This window comes from Ascaphus truei, chromosome 9 (assembly GCF_040206685.1).
Source record: "Ascaphus truei isolate aAscTru1 chromosome 9, aAscTru1.hap1, whole genome shotgun sequence".
NCBI lineage: Eukaryota > Metazoa > Chordata > Amphibia > Anura > Ascaphidae > Ascaphus > Ascaphus truei.
Genome location: NC_134491.1, coordinates 24,865,591 through 24,889,088, shown reverse-complemented (window position 1 = coordinate 24,889,088; position 23,498 = coordinate 24,865,591). Strand labels below are relative to the sequence as shown.

Genomic DNA, 23,498 nt, shown 5'->3' with positions numbered 1-23,498 from the left:
CATTTTGCACATCTCTACCAGTTCTGCCCTGACTTCTATTGTCTCCTATGCCATGTTTCTGCCTCCTGTCTCACACTGCTTCTCTTTTTCCACATTTTAGCGCTCTAGTCCTAAAGAGTCATGCGACATTGAACATATTGCTCAATAAGAATGAATGTCAAGATAAAATGATCTGCATATTGTTTTATCATTCTTTATATTCTAATGCTGAGCTGGGCAACCCTGTCGCCAATCGCCACAAGTGGCGAATTGGCCACGAAATTGTGGCGAATTTGAGTTTGGCAGCTCCCACAGTGAAATAAACTTTTCCCTGATGGTGTGTGCTGGTTTCCACTTTCTGAATGAGTTAACGAAGTGAACCAGCAGCAGGTGATAGTGCAGAGCAGAGGGAAGCAGCAGCAGGTGATAGTGCTGAGCAGAGGGAAGCAGCAGCAGGTGATAGTGCTGAGCAGAGGGAAGCAGCAGCAGGTGATAGTGCTGAGGTGAGTGATGCAGACGAACAGTGTTTAAATGTTCGATTGAGCAACCTAATTTCTGAAATTTTACATGATGTGGCGATTTTCACTTCTCATTTGCCGCACCTTTGGCTACATTGAAAAAATAGGTTGCCCACCTCTGTGCTAATGTTCTTTGTAGCACTGTGTGCATGGACACACACCCCTACCTCCCCTCCAACCCGGCGTGTGATGGTGGGTGAGGCCCTTATTCTGTAAAGTGTGTTAAGCGCAGATGACATGCTATTGCATGAAAAGCCCCATTGACTTTAATCTGACTTTTCCTGCGATAGCTTATCATCTGCGTTTATCACACAGAATATGGCCTTGTTCTGTGATATTCTACTTTATCACTGTCATTGAATCCTATAGAAACTCAGCCTGAGTTGTAATGCAATATGTTGTGTTATCAGCAAAGCAAGGCAGGTGGCTAGATCTGTAGATATATAAAGTAAAAAGTAGCCACTTCTTTAGAGGGTCATACAGTGGAATGCTATGTAATATATTGCAGCCCCCTCTGGCAGCATAGGGTTTATGGTGTAAGAGACAGAGCCCTAGTGCAGCTGTCGGTACTGTGTGTGTGTCTGTGTGTGTGTGTGTGTGTGTGTGCACGCTATGAGCAAGCACAGGGCACTCGGTGGCTGCCTACCTCTCATAACCATACACCCTTCTCTAGATTACAACTCTCTCAACCCTTCCTCTATCTAATTTCCTTACTCCTTTCTTTCCCTGTCCTCTGCAAATCTTTACCTTGTTACTCTGTCTACTTGTCTCCTGATCTGCTACAGCCTCCACTGACTGTCTCTCCTATTCTGGCTGTCATTCTTCTTTCCTGCAGTTGCCTGACACTCTACCCCCTTCCTTATCAACTGTATCTCTTTGCCAAGCTTGGAAATAGACACAATCTTGGATATAACGCTCCTCTTACACAAGACGCAGCATGGTAAGAAAAATCAAAATGAGCTTTTATACTTTTTCTTTCTCAATAGTGATTTTCAACTTGCATTCCATGGTAAGTTACCAGGAGTTGTGAAATAAATGTGATAATTTCCCATACGGAAATGTGACACTTTTTTCCCCGCAAGATCTGTCTTAGTTTTTAGAAATAATTTCAAGTCCTAAAGGGGAACATTTTTTAAATGCCATAGGTCAGGATGATGTAACGTTTAATAAACAAATGTGCCATAGTACTTTATTCAGCTAATGGCGTAAGCAGGTGTGGTTCCATGTAGTGACAAATTCAATGATCTATAGTTTTTAAAATGTTGAAACCACTGTGTTAAGTTGTAGGACTAGAAGAGCTGAAGGTAATTAAGGTAACATATTCCCTGGCTTGTCCAGTTAAAGCATGTTAAGATTATTCATTCTTCTAAGGAAAGAAATAAATCATGATATTTATTTTATCAGTATTTCATTTGAAATGTTATTTTCCTTGGATTACTGTGTCCGCTGTGACAAAATATCAGCGACATTGTACGGGAAGGCAATCATCGCTTCATCACATTTTTTGCATAGCTCCATGACCCACGGGTAACTTTTAAAGGGAGACACTGGGACCCACCCCCTTACATACACACATCACCCATCCTCCTTTGAAACTTCTTGATTTTTGTTGTTGTAGTGTTTTTAAAAAAAAAAACAGTCCATTTAAAATCGGGTTGTGTGCTTTCTGTTGTAGCTTTTTACTTACATTTTCTGTAGGCATAACAGTATCATTTCAATCCTCCCTGGATGAGTTTTAATGGAAATTTAAAAAAAAAAGCTGCCAATTTTTAAAAGTCCCCACACAAAAAAATGTTTTAAATCAACAATACAGACTATTGCCGGGTGTCACAAAGGAGATCAGATTTAAAAAGGGAAGAGGCAATTTATGTAAAGGAAATTTTTGTTCCCAACGGAGTACAGTATATGGGAGAGCGCCTTAAATGGGCAAGCAATAGAGGTTCATTCTGCAGCATGGTTATCATTTGGTTTCAACGACATCAAGAGGGATCCCTCTCCCCTATATAGCCCCACTGCTTCAGAGTGAAATTGTTGAAATGTACAGGAGCTGGTCATTCATGCTGAAAATGAGTGAGTGACTCATTCCAACACTGAGGCGACTTTAGAGGCCTGTTGCATGTGTCAGCTCTGTTCTTTTTTTATATAAATAACCTGGCCAGGGTCTTCATTACAAAAAAACAAATCATGCTACTAAAATAGCTATTGAAAGAGTTGTTAACCCCTAACTACCAAATTGAAGTTATTTTTGATATACAGTAACAAGTAATGTGTGTTAGTACTTCTAACTCCATAGATGCAACAATGTGTAGGATTAAGAATGCCACTCAATGCACATCTTGCCACATGTATGTGCATTTGGAGCAGCTGTTCCAGGGAGCATACCACTGTGAGAAGTGTGAGCAAGTGGTGTCTTTCGAGTCTCAGCTTGCTGATCTGTAGTGGAAACGTGCAATATTGAGACACATTGACAATCTTGAAAGTTGAGTGCTCACTGAGCAGACCCTGGCTGGGACTAGTGGTGGAGCTGTGAGTGAGGAGCAGGTAGCTGGGTAACTGTTAGAAGGGGAAGGAAGAGGCAGGCCAGTTCTGAGCTGACCCATCCTAATAGATTTGCCATATTGAGTGAAGCTATTGGGAGTGTCGGCAGGAATGGCAAGACTGGGGCGACTGATTCCTCTAGCTGCCAGGGGAATAGTTTTTCCAGCACAGAGGGACTCTGGTACTCAGAGACCAAGAAAGATTGTGGTGGTAGGGTTCTCCATTATTAGGAAGGTAGATAGGGCAATATGTTGCTCGAGTTCGTCACATTGCGGATCGGGTAGACAGAATGTTGGGGGGGGCTGAGATTGACCCGGCGGTCTTGGTACACGTTGGCACCAATGACAAAGTTAGAGAAAGATGGAGGGTCCTAAAAAATGATTTTGAGGATCTAGGCCGAAAGCTTAAGGCAAGGACCTCCAAGTTAGTATTTTCTGCAATACTACCAGTGCCATGCGCTACAACAGGGAGACAGTCGGAGATTAGGGAGGTTAATGCATGGCTAAGAAAGTGGTGTAGGAAGGAGGGTTTGGGTTTTTTAGAACACTGGGACTCCTGGCAATCTGTATGGTAGGGATGTATTGCACTTCAATGAAGAGAGGTCTTCTGTGCTGGGGGGGAGAGGGAGGGAGAATGTTAAAACGGTTGGAGGAGATTTTAAACTAGGAAGAAGGGGGAGGGACAAGAAACAGATAATGAACTAAATAGAACAGATAGGAATGGGGAAATAGCAAAGGGTCATGGAGGTGGAATGGGTGCAAGTGGGAGTTTGGTTAGCAGAGAGAATCCCCATATTAAATACTAATACTAAACTTCTAAAGACTAAATCCAATTGGCATAGAAAGGCAGGAGCAGATAAGATAATAACACCGACTGAAAAAAAAACTTGCTAATGCAAGAAGCCTGACAGATAAAATGGGGGAGCTTGAATTAATAGCTGCAAGGGAGCAGTATGATATCATAGGCATTACTGAAACATGGTGGGATGCAACTCATGACTGGGCAGTTAATTTAGAGGGTTATTCCCTTTTTCGGAAGGATTGAGCAGATAGAAGAGGAGCAGGCGTATGTTTTTGTTAAACTGGATCTAAAACCTATTAAGGGAAGGTGTTTATGAAGGGAATGATGAAAATGTAGAGAACTTTGGATAGAAATTAGCAGTGGCGGTAAAAATAAAATGTTAGGATATGCTATAAACCAGGGGAGCCCAAACGTCGGATGCTGTGTCCCCCCTGCCTGGCCTCCCCCGGTCTCGCACCCCCTGTCCTGCCTGGCAGCAACGTCAAATGACACGCCGATCACGTCACATGCGTTGCCATGGAGACATGTCTGAATACCGTAAGTTTTAGTGTTGCAGAGGCATCACGCGACCCCCCGGCATAAATATAAATGCCCTGGGGAGGGGCGAGGGACCTCTGCAACCGCCTGCGCCCCCCCCCAGACAACTCTCCCAACCCCCTGGGGGGCGCGCCCCCCCAGTTTGCACACCGCTGCTATAAACCATCTAAATATCTGTGAGATTGAGTCAATATATTTTGCAAATGGAGAAGGCATCAAAACTGGGTCATGTTTGCATAATGGGGGATTTTAATTATCCAGACATAGACTGGGGCAATGAGATTAGCGTTACAACATAAGGAACCATTTTTTTGGGGGTGCTTAAATACAAGTAGATAACCCAAATTATTGAGGAAACAACGTACAAGTAATAACAAATATTAAAGTCTGGGAACATTTGGGTAACAGTGATTATAACATGGTCTCATTTGAAATAATTGAGCAAAAATCATATTACTTATGTTCAACAAAGACTTTAGAGAGGCAGATTTTAATAAACAGGACTAATCTACAAGGAATGCATTGAGATGATGTTTTTTGCAGGGAAAACCGTGGAAGATAAATGGGCAGTCTTTAAAATTTTGTTAGCAAAGCACACGTCAGTGTATACCCTTGGGTAATAAATATATAAGAAGCAAGTCTAAACTAATGTGGCTAAATAAACAGGTAGGGAGGAAATGGAAAAGAAGCAGCAGGCATTTCGATTCTTAAAGTCAGAAGAGACGGAAGCATCATATCAGAATGATAAGGAATGTAACAAATTGCAAAAAGAAAATCATATTGGCAAAAATGGATAATGAAAAAAGGATTGCAATAAAAAGTAGGACCAACCCTAAACAGTTCTTCAAGTACCTTAACAAAAAAAATTAGAAAATAAAATAGGACCCTTTCAGTGTGAAATGGGCAGGCAGATTATTGGAGATAAGGAAAAAGCAGAGGTATTAAACAAATTCTTTTCCTCTGTGTTTACCAGGGAAGAATCAATTGCAATAGTAGTGCCGTAGGAGGGAGCCACAACCTCCATATTAATGAACAATTGGTTAACTGAGGAAGAAGTTCATAGGTGGGTTGATAAAATTTAAAGTAAATAAGGCACCTGGCCCCGATGTCATACATGAAAAAGTTCGCAAGGAGTAAAGTTCAGTAATAGCCAAACCATTACATTTAATATTCAAGCACTCCATTTCCACAGTACCACAAGATTGACGTAAAGCAGATGTGGTGCCTATATTTAAAAAGGGCGCTAGATCACAACCGGGGAATTACAGACCTGGAAGCCTAACATCAATAGAGGGGAAGCTACTTGAGGGTTTAGTATGGGATAATATTCAGAAATACCTCATGGAAAACATAATTATTAGTAATAGTCAGCATGGATAGGTCGTGCCAAACTAGCCTTTTTAGTTTCCCCGAGGAGGTAAGTAGGAAATTAGACCAGGGTAATGCAGTTGATGTGGTCTACTTAGATTTAGCAAAAGCTTTTGATACGGTTCCACACCCGAGGTTAGTGTACAAAATAAAGCAAATTGGACTCAGTAAAAATATTTGCACCTTGATTGAATACTGGTTGAATGATAGGCAACAGAGAGTTGTAATTGAACTTTTTCAGGTTGGGCTAAAGTTGTGAGTGGAGTACCTCAATGATCGGTACTGGGACCCATGCTTTTTAATTTGTTTATTAATCACCTTGAGGTTGGCATCGAGAGCAAAGTCTCCATCTTTGCTGATGACACTAAATTCTGTAAGGTAATAGAATCAGAGCAAGATGTAATTTCTCTCCAGAAGGATTTGGATAGACTGGAAACTTGAGCAGGTAAATGGCAGATGAGGTTTGTGTGAGGATTCGCCATCCTGATGGCCGGAACGCACCTATTCAGCCTCTTGCATCTGGCGCTCGGGTGTTGCGTTCCCGCGACGGTTCCATTACACACATGAGCGTCACTGACGCGTGGAAGACAGGCTTCCCCTGGACCCGCCTCCAGGCTTCGTTTCCGTTCGGATAACGGGCATGCGCGGTGTGTGAGTGGCGCACGATCGGATCTCCACCCCCTGACGTCGATGACGCACGTGGGATGTAGCTCCGCCCCTAGGCTGAATCAGGCTACACAATAGGGCACACCTGCGTGACCCAGCAGCCTATCCGCACGTTCTCTCTGCTTCCACCCCACTTCCCATTGGAGGAAGGCTCCTTTATATGCCTGCTCAGCCCAGACACACATCGCTGAGCATAACCTGGTGTGACGCCGTGCCTTGCTGCATCCTGTTCTTGTTCCTGCCTTGTGCCTTGCCTGCCTTGTTCCTGATCTCCCTGTTGCCTGACCCTGCTTCATTCACTGGACTCCGCATCTTTCCAATCCTGACCTTGGCAAAGTACTCCAACGATCTGCTACTCTCCAATTCAGACCTGGCAAGTATAATGTTTACTCTACCTTCCATAATCCTGACCCAGCTTGCAAGACTACTCTACATCCTAGGCGTGCCCGCATGGCTGTGGGTTGGCGTTTCTCAATTCCCTACCTCGGCACCGCGGTCGCGCTTTGTTTGTGGTGAACTACGCGTTACAGTATGCTCAGCCACACAAACTTCGACCCCGCTGAGGTAGGAAGAGTCCTGAGCATGCACGCCAACATCCTGTTCAATATTGAGGAGAAATTAGAGGCTAATGAGCATCATATGCAAACTCTCCAGGAGAGCTTCAGATCCCTAACTCACTCTCTGCATGAGTCTCGGCCTATCTCCACTGCTGTCACTCCTGGAGTAGTGTCCGCTTTCATGACAACCTCCACTTCTTCTCAGAAACCCCGTCTGCCTACACCCAACCGCTATGGTGGAGATCCCCATGACTGCCGGGGATTCCTAAATCAATGCTTTATCCAATTTGAGATTAACTCTTCTCATTTCACTTCTTCACGCGTCAAGGTGGAGTATATCATTTCTCTTCTTACAGACAACGCACTTGCCTGGGCTTTTGCCATCTGGGAACAGAGGTCTGATCTCACGCAAGACATCAGAGCCTTTACCAGGGAGTTCCATAGGGTGTTCGATACGCCCGGCCGCAAGGTATCTTCTGCTTCTTCTCTGTTCTATATCTCCCAAGGTAACCGTCCAGTTGCAAAATATGCACTCGAATTTGGTACCATTGCCATAGAGACAGATTGGAATAATGAATCCTTATCAGCTGCTTCCTGGCGGGGCCTCTTTGAAACCCTGAAAGACAAATTGGCAACTCACAATCGCCCCACCGATCTGGAAGACCTTATCGCCATTTGCATCAAGGTGGATCACCGTATTCAGGAGAGGAGGGTCAGAGAGAGCGCATCACAGGAACCTCACTTCAAGGATCAACCCCGCTCAGGTGAGCCCAATGGAACTGCCTCTTATGGACAATTCCAAGCCCATGCACCTAGGAAGTACTAGTCTCTCTAAATCTGAGTAGCAACGTCGCAAAAATTCTGGCCTATGCCTCTATTGTGGTACACCCAGACATCTTGCTTATTCTTGTCCCAATAAGTCGGGAAACGCGAAGTTCCCATGAGAACCAGGGGAATCTCATTGGGAACTCTTTCTCTTTCCCCTATCTCTACTGATAACCCTTCTAGAATCCTCTTTCCCATCACTCTTTCTGGTAGCGGCTTCTGTGTATATTCTCTTGCCTTTCTTGATTCAGGTTCCGGAGGCAATTTTATAGACCAAGGTTTCGCTGAACGTCATCACATTCCCCTCAGACGTAAGAAAAACCCCATAGGTCTTGAGGCCATCGATGGAAGACCACTCCAACCAGCCTTCATCTCATTGGAAACCGAGGTTCTTCATCTTAAGACTGGAGATGATCACCTGGAGAAGATTCAATTCAATGTGATACATACACCTTCCGTAGGAATCATTCTTGGTCTCCCTTGGCTACAGATCCATAACCCTCAGGTGGATTGGCTGAACAAGGATCCTATCCTTTGGAGCCCCTTCTGTACCAAACACTGCAGCATGGAATCCAGGAGTATCTGTGCCACCACCACGTCCGAGGAGAAAGGAAGGGTACTGATGCCTGAGGAGTATGCCGAGTTCAGCGACGTCTTTGACAAAGTCAAATCTGAGGTGTTAACCCCACATCGCCCTTTCGACTGGGCTATCGAGTTACTTCCCGGTACGTCTCCGACCAAGGGGGCCTCCTACCCACTATCCATGCCTGAGACTAAGGCCATGAGAGAATATATTTCAGAAAATCTTCAGAGAGGATTCATCCGTAACTCCACCTCTCCAGCGGGTGCTGGATTAGTCTTCGTAAAGAAGGAAAGGTCGCTACAACCTTGTATTGACTACCGGGGTCTCAACAAAATCATTAAAAATCTTTACCCTCTTCCCCTCATATCTGAGCTCTTCGATCGCCTACAGGGCACTAACATTTTCTCCAAATTAGACTTACGTGGGGCCTACAACCTCCTCCGTATCCGACAAGGTGACGAGTGGAAAACTGCATTCAATACCAGAGATGGACATTATGAGTACTTGGTCATGCCATTTGGTCTATGCAATGCCCCAGCCGTGTTTCACAATTTTGTCAACGAAATCTTCAGGGACCTTCTCAATTATTTTGTGATTATCTATTTGGATGACATTCTGATTTTTTCCATATCCAAGCAGGAACATGTGTCCCACGTCAAACAAGTTCTCCTTCGCCTACGGGAAAATCGACTCTTTGCCAAACTCGAAAAATGCTAGTTTCATCAAGCATCCACCGTCTTTTTGGGATATATAATATCCAACGCTGGCCTTACCATGGATCCTGCTAAAGTTAAAGCCGTACTGGATTGGCCTCAACCAACCACTCGCCTGAAAAAAGTGTTCGTGTCCGCACCCATTCTTATTCATCCTGATCCCAAGCTTCCATTTACTCTCGAAGTTGACGCATCTGATGTCAGTGTGGGCACTGTTCTTCCACAAAGGAAGTCTCCTCAGGCCAGACTACACCCCTGCACATTTTTTTCCAAAAAAAATTCTCCCGCTGAGTGCAATTATGATATCGGGAATTGGGAGCTCCTGGCCATTAGATTAACACTCGAAGAATGGAGACATCTCCTGGAGGGTACAGAGGATCCCATAACAATACTGACTGACCACAAAAAATTGTTATACATCGAAGGAGCTTGTCGTCTGGGTGCCCGTCAAGCCAGATGGTTACTTTTCTTCTCAAGATTCAAATTTTATAATCTCTTATCTGCCAGGAACCAAGAATATCAAAGCAGACGGTCTTTCTCGCCAATTCTCTCTTTATAACAAAACTGAGGATCAACAAAAACCCATTCTTCCTCCCAAATGTATTCTTTCTGCTACAACCTTCAACTCTCTCAAAATATCGCACTGCAACAGGATCATATCCCTGCCGGTCTTACAGTTGCTGAGGCTCACCTCTACACTTCTCCTCTACACCACAAAAAAGTTCTACAAAGGAGTCACTCCTCCAGATCAGCAGGTCACCCTGGGAACAGGAGAACTTTGGATCTCATCTCTCGAACATTCTGGTGGCCTGAGATTCAAAAGGATGTCAAGAACTTTGTAGCCACGTGCCCAACTTGTGCCAGGACTAAAACTCCTAGGAATTTTCCTTCGGGACTTCTTCAGCCCTTACCTGTTCCCGATCGGCCATGGACACATTTATCCATGGATTTCATTGTTGATCTACCCATATCCAGGGGCATGAACACGATCCTTGTGGTGGTGGATCGATTCTTAAAACAATCTCACTTTATACCTCTCAAAGGCCTTCCCAATTCTTCCAAACTGGCTGATATTTTTGTCAGGGAGATTTATCGCCTTCACAGAGTTCCAATGGTCATTGTATCGAACAGAGGTTCTCAATTTGTGTCTCGCTTCTGGCGTTCTTTTTGTTCACAATTGGGCATTGCCCTTCACTTTTCCTCTGGATATCACCCACAAATGAATGGTCAGACTGAGAGGACCAACCAGTCCCTGGAACAATACATACAATGCTATGTGTCTGATTTCACAGGATGATTAGTCCAAACTTTTGCCCTGGGCATAGTTCGCCCATAACGACGCACGAAGCGAATCCCCGTTTTTTGTGAACTATGGGTTCCACCCATTTACTCTTCCTCTCTCCTCTTCCTCATCTGGAGTCTCAGCGGCAGACGACAGGATTAAGGAACTGCAAAATCTCTGGAAAAGGGTTCAGGCGAACATCAGCACAGCCACCAATAGGCAGAAGACCAAGGCAGATCGTCATCGCAGGCCAGCGTAGGATTTCAAGATAGGTGACAGGGTCTGGCTATCATCTAGAAACATCAGGCTGAAGGTCCCTTCTATGAAATTCGCACCCAGATTTCTCGGTCCCTTCCCTATCGCAGAGAAGATCAATCCGGTCGCATTTCGGCTCTCCTTGACTTCTTCCATGAGGATCCCGTCCGTCTTTCATGTGTCCCTGCTTAAACATGTTGTTCAAAATGCACATTCGATTCCAGTCTATCCTACTCCTTCTCCTATGGTGCAAGGCCAACCTGAGTACGAGATATCAAAATACAGTATATATTCTTTAAAAAAAAATGTTTTAAACAATACAGTATGTGCATCAATACAATATGCACACAGACAAGTGATTAGCTACAGTAAGCTGCAGATCGGTCTGTTCTCCTGTAATCAATCACTTTGCTCAGGGTGATTTAATTAAATTCTTGCACAGCATTATTGAAAATGTAGTCCTGCAATATGATTGCCTGAGCAGTTACTACAGTAGATACAATTAGTGGAATGCTAGGGAGAGGGCGGGGCTCAAGAGCCAGAGCCATTCAGAAGTTTGTTCTCATAGTACAGAACTGATTTATTTAACAAAACATGTAGGATATTGCTTGAACGGCTGCTTTAATTCACTATTGTAATGTACAGTATGCTTGCCCTATAGTATCAATGCTTGTACTCATGCACACTACAGCGCGACTTGACGCATGCATGCGCAATACCGGAAATAATAGCATCATTTTTTTCCCCCAGGAAAGAAACTTTGTGGCAAAAGATAAGGAGGAAGTTCTATGGAACTCTAATATCGATTTTTTAAAACGTTGCTTGCATTTTGTGAATCTGATTTAAAAATCCAACGGGGATAAAAATCTAAAGTGACAATGTAATTTTTATTGAGAAGGAGAGAATAATTGTGAGCTTTATACAAAACCTTATAAAGTATGATGCTATGTTTTCATATTCAATACATTTTTACATTGTGTGATGCATGTTTTTAATTGATCAATTTATACATTCTTAAAATCACTTACTTTTTATTCCTATATGAGGTGGCATACTCTAATTTTTTTTTTTTGGGGGGGGGGGGGTTACAGTATACCTGTACTATTGAAAACCTTCACCTTTTGCTAGGCTTTGTCTGCTTTCCATACGGTTTATGGAAATATCTCAGATACACACCCATGGTATTTATGTACTGTTGTGAGAACTTTGATTGTAAAACTGTTCAAATGATTTCTTTGAACTACAGTATACAGTCTAAACCTGCACACCAGGTCTAGCAAAGTGAGTTGCACCTCCCCCCTCACAAAGCAAAATGCATTCAACAGCTTATCAACACCTCCCCCGGCCGATTCATTATTGTTCTCTGATCGGTTTAACACGCATGCGCACGTGTGATAAGTCCTTCCCGGGGATTTAGCAAAAATGACTTCACTACCAGTGTGAATGTCAAGTCTGAAGGAAAATATAATGGCAGAACCGTTTCTATTTTTTTTCCTTTTATTCTAGACAATGGCTTAATAAATGAGTCATTTGAAGAAAACATTGTGTGATGCATGTTTTTAATATTTTATCAATTTATACATTCTTAAAATCACTTACTTTTTATTTCTATTTGGGGTGGCATACTCTAATTTTTTTGGGGGGGGGATGGGGTTACAGTATACCTGTACTATTGAAACCCTTCACCTTTTGCTAGGTTTGGTCTGCTTTGCATACGGTTCATTTAACCATACCATTTAACCATATCAGTATAATCATACTATATATACTGTATATAACGATAACTATAATAGGTAAGACAGTACACACATGTCTAATACAAATGTATAATTTATATAGAAAGTGGAGAATACAGTAAGCGCATACCTTACTACAGTACGGTAAAGTACTTTACTACATTCCGGTGGACATTCCTATACACTGTAAAAGAATGGGCAACACACTGGCAATATTATTTATATAGTTGTTGCATTTGTCTACTGTGAGTGTCACTCCAGAATCTAATTATTCCTTGTGTTAATTCCTCCTTTTTGGACGGTTTAACAACCTTTCTTATACAATCCTTCAGCTCATGCCACCCCAGTTTGATGGGGTTCCAATCTGGTGATCTGGAATGGGAAGGGGAAAAAAATGGCGAATTAGTTGAACAGATAAAAACAGATGAAGCTGCACTTGTTTGTAAGTTGAGGCTAGAGAGACGTGATGCAAGTTTGTTTTCCAGAGGTGGAGCAGAGCGTGTCTTTCTTCCTGTGCTGGGCCCGCTGCCTTTTGATACAGGCCAAATATTTTTGGGAGTGCCCTGCTGGCTTCTGGATGACCTTCCAACATCCTGCCGGAGTCCTGGTCTGCCACCTACTCTCCCTCTTATTTTTAAGGGCTGTTTCACTTTGGCTTTGCCACTCTTTTGTGGGCTGCAAAGGGGATGTTATACAGAGATAATAAAATGAATGGGAAATTCTTAGCTCAAGTTCTGCGTCTACATTGCAAAAGCAGCAGTAAATATTGTGATCGCTCTCATAAGTAACATAATGACTTTCATATTTTACAAGTATTACAATATGCTTGAATTAGGCTTAATTCCATTATACATATAACAATGTATCTGTGAAAATAGAATTGCAGGAAGAGTTAATAAAAAATGCAACCACTGTTGGGTCATTTTTAGTGGTACCTTTTCTTTGTATTTAGATTGGATAAGGTGCCTAAGCTATAGATATCTATAAAATTCGGTATTTGGAATGTTAAATTGTGATTGTATTGTAGGGAAGGTGTTAATAGTATGTAGATCCATCATGTCCCTCACCTTACTAACTCCATGCTGCGTCCATAGATTTGGTTGGTTCTTACTGTAACCTGACGAAAAAGAAGATTTTGAGAACAAAGGATACATCATGGAGAAAGGGGTGGTCTTGTTTCTGGATTTAAGGGAATACCACAAATTAAATGAGAAAGTTAAAACCGGATTTTTTATATACAGACTATGGTCTGCTGTTCTTTTCCAGCCAGAGGATATGCTGGAGCTCCTCAGGGTGGCAAATCAAATCTTCCACTTCTACCCATCTTTTCTCAATTGGGGTATCATGGGGACTTTGCTCTCGATCCCAACCTCAAGGTCATTAATAAACAAGTTAAAAAGCAGTGGTCCCAGTACAGATTCCTGAGGTACTCCACTCACGACCCTAGCCCAACCTGAAAAAGTTCCATTTATGACAACCCTCTGTTGTCTGTCCTTCAACCAGTTTTCAATCCAGGTGCATACAGTATATTTTTACTGAGTCCAATTTGCTTAATTTTGTTCACCAACCTTGTGTGGAACCTTATCAAAAGTCTTTGCAAACTCTAAGTAGACCACATCAACTGCATAACCCTGGTCTAAATTCCTACTTACCTCCTCAAATAAACAAATAAGGTTAGTTTGGCATGATCAATCCATAAATCCATGCTGACTATTACTAATGATTTTGTTTTCCATTAGGTATACCTGAATGTTATCCCATATTAAACCTTCAAGTAGTTTCCCCGCTATTGAAGTAAGGCTTACAGGTCTGTAATTCCCCGGTTGTGATCTAGCTCCCTTTTTAAATATAGGCACCACATCTGCTTTATGACAATCTTGTGATACTGAGCCTGTGGAAATGGAGTCCTTGAATATTAAATGTAATGGTTTGGCTATTACTGAACTTAACTCCTTGAGAACTCTTGGATGTATGCCATTGGGGCCATGTGCCTTATTTACTTTAATTTTTTCAAGCCGCTTATGAACTTCTTCCTAAGTTAACCAATTGTTCATTAATATAGAGGTTGTGGCTTCCTCCGGCGGCACTACTATTGAAATGTATTCTTCCCTGGTAAACACAGAGGCAAAGAATTTGTTTAATACTTCTGTTTTTTCTTTATCTCCAATAATCTGCCTTATTCTAATCACTCTTATTCACTTTATCTTAAGTGTGTTGTTGGTTGGGCTGTTTCTTTATTTGTTTACTCACCACCGGAGCGCAGCTGGGGTAGTCTCCTGCTGTCCTGGAGCCATCCTCATCACCTACTGCACTAGTATTTATTTATTTTACCCCCTTCAGGGTCCATGTGGTGCAGCGTCGGATCCAGTCAGTGAGCTGGATGCCGGAGGAGAGGCAGGTCCCCCCGCGCGCTCCGGCGGCTCCACCAGCAGACGGGGGTTCAGAACTGTTGCCCCTGGCCCACTCAGAGCCACCTCGCACTTTCTCCTTACATGCCGGTGGTGGCCATCTTGCTCCGGGATTGAATCAGACTGGGACCCGAATCTGTGCTCCCACATAGCCCCGTCCACAGGCAGCCCAGCCACCGACAGGGGAGGTCACCGTAGGGTCCTCTAAGCCTGAAAGAGGTCAAGATCGGTGGTCCAAGGTACAGGCAGAGACACATGCCCGCGCGACACCACAACGGCAGAGTGCTAAAACAAAATGGCCACCCCTCCTCCGCAGTCTCACAAGCCAACGGCCCCGCACTGCAATGTCGGGTCAGGGCTCAGGTAGAGTGGCCTTCTGCCGCAACCGCCCACCCCCGATGACTCACCGACAGGGGGGTCCCCGCTCAGCTCGCCCAGCGGAAGATGCAGTTACCAGTCCAACGAGGGAGGCAAGCCTCGGCCGTGATCCAGCAGTGTGACAGAATGGCCACGGCAAATCTCCACCACACGAGCAGGTATCCCACCCATTATGGCACTCGGGCAGCCGGGCTCCCCACTCAACTCACTCGGCCCAATGGAGAATGTGATCACCAGTTTAATGGGGTAAGTAAGTTCCGGCCGCAATCTGGCGATGTACCTCGTGATCACGATACTTGGGCCTCGGTTAGGGGTGGTATGTACCCATATGCAGAGATGCGTCCCGCTCTCCTTTTATGTTAAGCAATATTGTAGATTTTACCTTGTTCCATCCGGTTACTCCCGGTAGATTTAGGGGGGAGGAACGGCGCCAGAGTCCGACATGGCCTCCGTGTCCCAGGATCAGCATGTGGCCCCAGCCACCAAGCCTCAAGATTAATCTTTTGTTTTCTTGGCTTATATTAGATAGATTTGTCCCTTTTTTGGATCAGGAGGTATCTTGTCGTATCAGCTTTTTTTTATTTGTCATTTTTACTGTAAGTTGAGTGGTTAATCACCTTGATGGCTACAGATTGGTATTTACTTATTAGAGAGCTTCAGCTCAACACAGCCCTCTTGATTGCTATCCAGGCCATGCCCTCTGTGGCTTCTATATTTTTATGTATTTTTGGCAAAAATGAAATACTGGTATTTTTGCATGTTTGTTAAAAATAAAATGAAAATTGCCATTGTTGATAATTCCCCAATCTCGTCTCATATATCCTTTAGTTCCAATGTATGTTTCTTAGTTGGATCCTCTTTTAAAATACAATAGGTCTTTTAATCTCCCTAAATTCTCACCAATTCCTTATGGTAATAGTCTCTGTTTATTACTACTGTGCCTCCCCTTTTGTCTGCTGGTTGAACAATTAAAGGTATTTCTTTATTTTTTTTTAATTCTTCCAATGCGAAATGTTCTTTTTTTTTTGTCAGATTTACTTTACTCTTATGTTTAGTGTTAGCCAATTATTCAAAATCATTAATCACCAAATGATGGAAGGTGTCTATAAAGTTTCTTTTATCATAGTATGGATAAAATATCGATTTTTCTTCTAAACTTGTGCGTGAGAAATTGTCAGTTCCAGATATTGGTATCTCTCATCTCTCATCTCTTTTTAGAAAATGTCCTTTCAAAGTTAGTTTATCCACATCAATAAACAATTTAAAAACATTCAGACCAGTAGTTTGGGCAAAGGTGTGGCCTTTTGATAACACTCAGAGTTGGTCATTTGTTACATTTTTATCACCAAAATTAAAGATCCCCCTTTTTTTAATTGTTTTTTATTTTACAGTTCTTTTGTTTCGTCATTCCTCCTTTTTTTTCTCATCTAAATAAAATCCCTCTTTCATCTCAGTTGAGATGCTGATTTCTTCTCTTAAGGGGGAATATCTGTTGTGTTGAGTCCACCTTGATGTGTGAGATTGTGGCCTCATACTTCTTTATAAAAGATGTCCAAATATTATTTCATCTGGAAGCCCTATGGTCAATTTAATACTGGAGCTTTTATTACTATACTATTGATCCTCTACATTGTTTTTGCCTTTGATTACATCTTTATAATCAAATTGTTGTCTTTCTGGAAGTACATAGTCTCTTCTGTTATAGTGACTCTCTCTATGGCCCTCGTCCCACCTCTGTTCTTCCCACCACCTCGCTTGTCTGTCCCTTTGATTGTAATGGTTAGAAGCATTTATCTCCATGTTTCTGGAAATTTTGTTTCTATACCGAGGAAAATTGGTCTGTTCCTAATTCGAATCTTATCTTTTATCCTTATTCCAACTTCTCACTTTCTTTTGTGCATAGTCACCTGTTTCTTTTGAATTTATTTTGTTTGTTTTAGGTGATTTAATTTTCTAATGTATTTATTCTCTGTTGCAATACATTGTCTCTCTCTTTATTCCATGGAATCCTCATAAGGTTCCAATTTATCTTTCAATAGATTAATAGAGGTATCCAAGGAGTTCAGATATTTTTCTATGATGAGTTCGAATGAGTCTCATTAACTCAAGAGCAATTGTCTAAAATTTTAAACCAAGCGTTGGAAAAGGTATAATCTTCTAGGGTTTTTTGTTTGCCTTCCTCTGGATCAATATACTGTAAGAATAGATATAGAATAAAGTATCTGTTGTCTAAATTTCGCATAGTTTGAAATTGATGAACGTATGTGTTTTTTCAACCTCAATTACTATGTGACTGTGCAATATTTTTGCTCGGTTGTCTAGATCTGCCCTTATCCTGGACTTTACTGGACATTATTCCATTCTATTTGCAGTCTTATGAGACATCAGGGACTGTTTGGACAGCTAATACCACATTCTTCCTTCTATCCGTTTGTTGTGCCAAGCTCACACATACCTCTCTTGTGGGCTGTTTTGCTTCAGTTACACTTTACTATTGCATGTGTGATGTAAATGTGTTATGTAGCCAGCATTATGATCTGTGTAGCCCTTAGGTCTCCCAGTATCTACATGACCGGCCGGTGTTGCTGACCTGGGAAATTTTTTTTCCTTAGGTTTGCACCTCACGCTCTCCATTTGCATTAGCGTGTATTTAGTGTGTAGGTGTAGTCAGTCCATCCTGTAATTGTGGAATGTATGCAGTTCTGTTTACTCAAGGTCCCGCCCCTTTTGGTTTTAAATATGTTTTAACATGTTATAATTGATTACATTAAAGTATAGTACATTTTCTAGGGATATTCTGAGTGCTCATCATTGAGACCTTTTTTGTCTTGTTTGTTCTATTATATGTAACTGTGTAACTATGTGATTATTGGTTTCAATATCAAATATAGGGGCCTATAGGTGCCTATTCAGTAAACTTCATTAAGTGACTTATCAACAGTTTTCAGCACTTTCTATCAAGTTTGCAAGTGTAGCTATTCAGAAAGCTTCGATAACATGCCAAACTTGCTAGAAAACGGCTTCTTCCCGATTGGTAGCAATCTCATAATGTGAAACCGAGCGGTAGCTCCAAAAACTCGCATTTTTAGAGAAATCAAGCTATTCAGGTAGCTTCGATATGCACATCATGGCTGCAACTCGAAAGCAAATTGCAGGTTCTGATCCCGCCACTACATCTGATTGAAGCCGGGTGTCCCCGGAGCTGACACGTATTAATATCAGCTCCGGATACCAGCTGCTTCCATCCTATGTGATAAAAATACATTTATAGGCAGCCGTGCATCCATGTTCATAGGAGTTGTAGGGGGAGATGCAGGAGGAAATGTAAAAAAAAATGATACGGGTTGACCTTCAGTAGAATGTGGCAACCCTGACTGCATCCCACCTCTATACACACAAACACACACACACACACACACTGCAGCCCCCCTCTATACACACAAACACTCTGCAGCCCCCTTCCACATACAGACACCGCAGCCCCCTCAATACACACATACTTCGGGCCCAACACACACACACACACACACACACACACACACACACACACACTCTAAAGTCCTCTTCAATACATACAAACACACATTCTGCAGCCTCCTCAATCTTCACACACACGTACTCTATAGTCACACAGGTAGTAACTCTCGTTTCTCCTGTGCGAGCATTCTGCTGGTAGGGAAGGGGAGGAGTCAGTGCCTTGCTGGTGCCTCTGCAAAAACAGAGAATGTATAATTCTTGTTACCAGTAGTGATGCCTGATATATTCAGGTTCCTTCTTATTGCGGCTGCCTCAGCTGAATGGAGTGCATGAACAAGAGGGGGGATAGAGGACATCCCTGTCTAGTTTCATTTGCTATGACCACAGGTTCGGAGAGCAACCTGAAGCATTTGATCTTAGCGCTTGGGAATTAATAGAGACCTTTTACACCAGTAGAAACTTCCAAAAATGCCGAACCTCTGGAGAACTTTAAATAGATACCCGCAGTTCAACCTATCAAAGACATTCTCTGCATCTAGGGAAAGCAGCATCGCTGGTTTCTTTGTGGTCTGGGCCCTGTATATTAGATGAATGGTTTTTCGTTATCAAATCCATTAGCGGCCCAGGGCTTTAGAGCTCTTCATTTCCTTAATTGCTGCAGCCATTTTCTCACGGGAGATACATTTGTTAAGGTGGGCTTTTTGGGGGATGGTCAGACTTGCAATTTGGCAGGAATTCAAGTATGTCTGTAGGTTGGCAGGTATGCCTTACTTACTGTAAGATTTATTCCCATCATAATTTTTTGTTGTTGTTAGGTAAAACCCTTGAAATTGTTTGATAATTAGAGCTGGGTCATGTGTTAGAGTGCCAGACCCCAACATAATGACATGGATATTTTGTGCCAAGCAAATATCCCTCAACCTCCTTGCCAGCATAGTATGGGCCTTGGTGCCCCTTTCATACCGTAGTGCCTCTGGGAAGTCCATCGCATTGCTAGCTCTGGCTTGTACCTCAAACACTGGTTGAATTCCCCCCTAGTCCTGATTACTTCTGCTAACTTAGTGTCAAGGTGGTTTACCTTATGTTTCTACTCCAGTTTATTTAAATCTAATTTTAATTCAGAGATGCGCTACATCCTATATTTATTCCTGTAGGAACCTACTCTAATAAGTACCCACCTTAAACCGCTGTGTGGGCTTCTCATATTGTGACTTTCGAGAGGTCCTGGGTGTTGATGGACTAGAATAAGGAGCCTAATTCATCACCAAGTTGTTTCACTACTTCTGGGGTGCATAGTAAAGAATTATTTAAGTAGCATTGCCTTATGCCGACATAAAGAGCTATATTAGGGATTAAGATGTCAACCATAACATGGTCAGACCAGGTGATGTTGGAGATATTTACTTGTGTACCATGAGCCAACAGGCGGGCAACGAGGAGTGGCTGAAAAGATCGTATAGCCCCTAGCTGTTGAAATTGTGACCCTCTGGACTTCCATGAGTGGTAGATCTCTCCTGGCTTCTGACAGTACCTTTACATCCTTGAGATTTGAGTCTCGAGGTGTTTTGAAATCACATACTAAGACTCCTTGTGATGTTCTTTAGTAGAGAAAAAGTTTGAGGAATGGGCCTTATATATTGCCCAATGAAATTAGGGACCCAGGCAGATAAATCATCCCCCTTCTATCCTCTTGTCACGCCTGTATGCCTGCAGACCTGGCAAGACCCCAATACTGAGGTGGGAACGGTATTACACCACACACCCACAGCAGTGGGAGCAAGCCCGGAGTGTGGTACAGCGTTGCTGGGCCTGTTGGAAAAGTGGTTAGGATACTTGTAATGTCTTGTAGGGTTAAACGGAAGAATGGTCGTGTCCGTGCGCCAAAGTCCAGGGGTACAGAGAGCAGAGTAGTCGAAGTTCATAAGCCAAGTCCAAGGATTCCAGACGTCAGCAAAGTAGGGTTTGTAGCAAGGTTCAAGGGTTACAGAGAGCAGGGTAGTCCAGGACGAGCAGGGGTCAAAGCCAGGGAAATCCAAAGTAACACAGGAGCAGGTACAAGCAGGAACACAGAGGGAGCAAAGCATAGGACTGCACACACAGGGAAAACAGGAACTATGCAGAGCGATGATAGAGAGGGCAGACAGGGATTATAAAGGAAGACACACCAATGGGAGAGAGGGGAGGAGCAGAGAGAGAAGTGGGAGACAACAAGGATAGGTCAGGGGGAGAAGAGGAGGAGACAGAGGGGTCAGACAGAGAGATAGTTTGCAGAGAATGGGAGGAGGAGTCAGGAGAGTGACAGGCCTTAGAAGAGGAGCGTGTGCGCGCGCCCTCTGTAAGCTGAGAGTGCGTGCGCACAGGCTGCGTCACGAGACGCGCGGAGTGCCGCGGGCACACCAGCTGGAGGGAAGCGGAGGAACGGAGGGGATCGCCACCGGAGGTGAGGGAATGGCAGCGGGCATTGAGGGAGTCTGGGAGCGGGGAATGTTGCCGCAGGGGCTCGGGGATCGCGTGGGTGCGCGAGACTTGTGGGGCATGCGCTGAGGCAACGGGGCAGCATGAGAGGTAGAAGGAGCGGGACAGGAGTGGGTAAGCGCAGGGAGATTGGCAAGGGAAGGGACAGAGGGAGAGAAAGAAGGGGAAGGAATCCCCTGAACCGTCACACCTCTTAACTCATTATATTGGCACCCCTCATTTTTTGGAGGAAGCAGACAACAACAAAGCTTGTGAGAAGTGTTTGCGGAAGTACCTAGGGACCGACCTCTTGCTAAAGTTTGTTTCCTGCAGGAAGACTATGTCAGCTGACTCCTTGTAATTATCAAAAGCTTGCCTATGCTTCCTGACCTATTGAATCCATTAACATTGTGAGAGATAACCTTTAAGGAGGACATAGGATCGAAATAGTCTCGCTAAATGATCATAGCTTTTATAAGTGCACATAGTTGTGGTATAACACTAGACCAGTGATTTTCAACCGGAGTTTCATGGAACCCCGGGGTTCTGCGAGCACCCCTCAGGGTTTCCTTGGCCACCAGAGGGGGAGAGCTAGGATAACTCTCCTAGCTGTCCCAGGCCTGGAGGCACGGCTGCACCCACATGCAGGAGTTACCCGGCATCAGCAGCAGTCGGCAGTTCATTGCTCTTTCCTCTCCCTGCTTCTGCCATAAACTTCCAGCTGACATGAGAGAGAGGAAAATCAGCACAAGAGCTGGCTCCCTTAAAGACACTGTGTGTGTGTCTGAGATACACCCCATAATGAAGCCTGTATCTCTCAGGATGTAGGGGTCCTCGAGGCTGGAATCAATGTGGTTCTGCACAGAAGATCCCCTGCACCCGCACACTACTATCAAAACCCCTGTAAAAAATAATAATTATCGTAGTGGCTAGCCACTAAGGTAATGAAGCTGCATTCATTTAATTTTTACTAATAATGTGCGGGAGCAGGGAGTCTCCTGAGCTGAACCGCATTGAATTTCAGCCTCGGGACACCCTGATTCCCGAGTTACAGGCCCCGGTAGGGTGTGCTGGTATCTCCTCCAGTATTTACAGTAAATCTCCCGGTCATGTGACGCGGAGGATTTAAAAATGGCGGCAATATCCCGCCATGGTTGTAACTGCTATGGTAATGAAGGGGTTAACCCCCCTGTGACCCACCCGGTAGGCCTAACCACCCACCCTGGGACAAGGGACCCCCTTCACTCACTCCCTCTGCCCCCAATAAAAAAGTTACAATACCTACTACCCACAAATACAGAACCTACCAACCCCCTGTACCTCCAACAACACCTCACCCGCATAACACATAAAGTACAGTAATGGGCAAAATGACTACTATCCAGATATGGATAATAGTGCATTTGTCCATTTAAAATAAAACCAGCCAGCATAAAGTGAATAAAATTTGCACTTACCTCTGCCAGGATGAAGGGCGTCCCTATACTCATCACCGTCCATGTCCTCCATTGGCAGCAACAATACAATAAAAAAACAATCTAATGGCCCCTAACCCTTAATCACCTTAGCAGTTAGTAACCGCTATAGTAATTAAGGGGTTAACCCACCCTCCCCCACTACCCACCCAGAAGGCCAAACTCCCTTCCCCAGACCAACAACCCCCACCCTTCACCCCCGCTACCCATTGATTGGCACAGTGTTAAAGCATGCCCATATAATATGGGCATGTTTTGCCACTATAGCAATAAATGGAGAAGCTAAAAAAAAAAAAAAAAAAAAAAACAGGAACAAAATAAAAACACATTACATAAAAAATATACACATTACAAATGCCAAGAAACCAATTGATTGGCACAGTGGTACATCATGCCCATATAATATGGTCAATTAACAATGGTCAACCTAAAAACAAAACAACCAAAAGAAACACACCAAAAATAAACAATTAAAAATCAAACACCAAAAAAATAACAGAAATACAAACTAGAAAAACAAACAAAATCCCCTAATTAAAAATCAAAACACAAAAAAATAACATGAATAAATAAAAGCAAACAACAAAAATACATTTAAAATAAATAAAAGGAAGCACTTGCCCCAAAAATGGATTGCTTGTCACTGCATGTATCTATCGCCCTAAAGGGGAATAGATAAATACATTGGGAATGATAAAAAATAAAAATTGAAAAATACAAAGAAAAAACTTGAAAAATTAAAATAACATACATTCAATGGTTTTTCTTACCTTTAGATGTCTTTACCCTCCGATTCCAGGGGTCTCAGGAAGCTCTCGACCAAAGACGCACTGATCCTCAGCTTCAGGTAAGTTGCTTCTTCTTTTCTTCTCTTTTTTTCTTTCCTGATACTTGTAATCCATTCCAAGGAAGGCGGAAGTGATCCCGTTGGCTTCTTGAGGTCACATG

General features: G+C 43.2%; 1 protein-coding gene across 1 annotated transcript in view; it reads left to right on the top strand.

The window, feature by feature from the left end:
* Window positions 1-1,081: 1,081 nt before the first annotated feature.
* The window catches only part of CFL2 (cofilin 2), a 33,106-nt gene continuing 10,689 nt past the window's right edge, over window positions 1,082-23,498 (top strand). Inside the window, exon 1 of the mRNA XM_075613878.1 lies at window positions 1,082-1,437. Coding sequence (XP_075469993.1) covers window positions 1,435-1,437 — 3 coding nt within the window. The 5' untranslated portion in view covers window positions 1,082-1,434. The remainder of the gene's footprint in view (window positions 1,438-23,498) is intronic.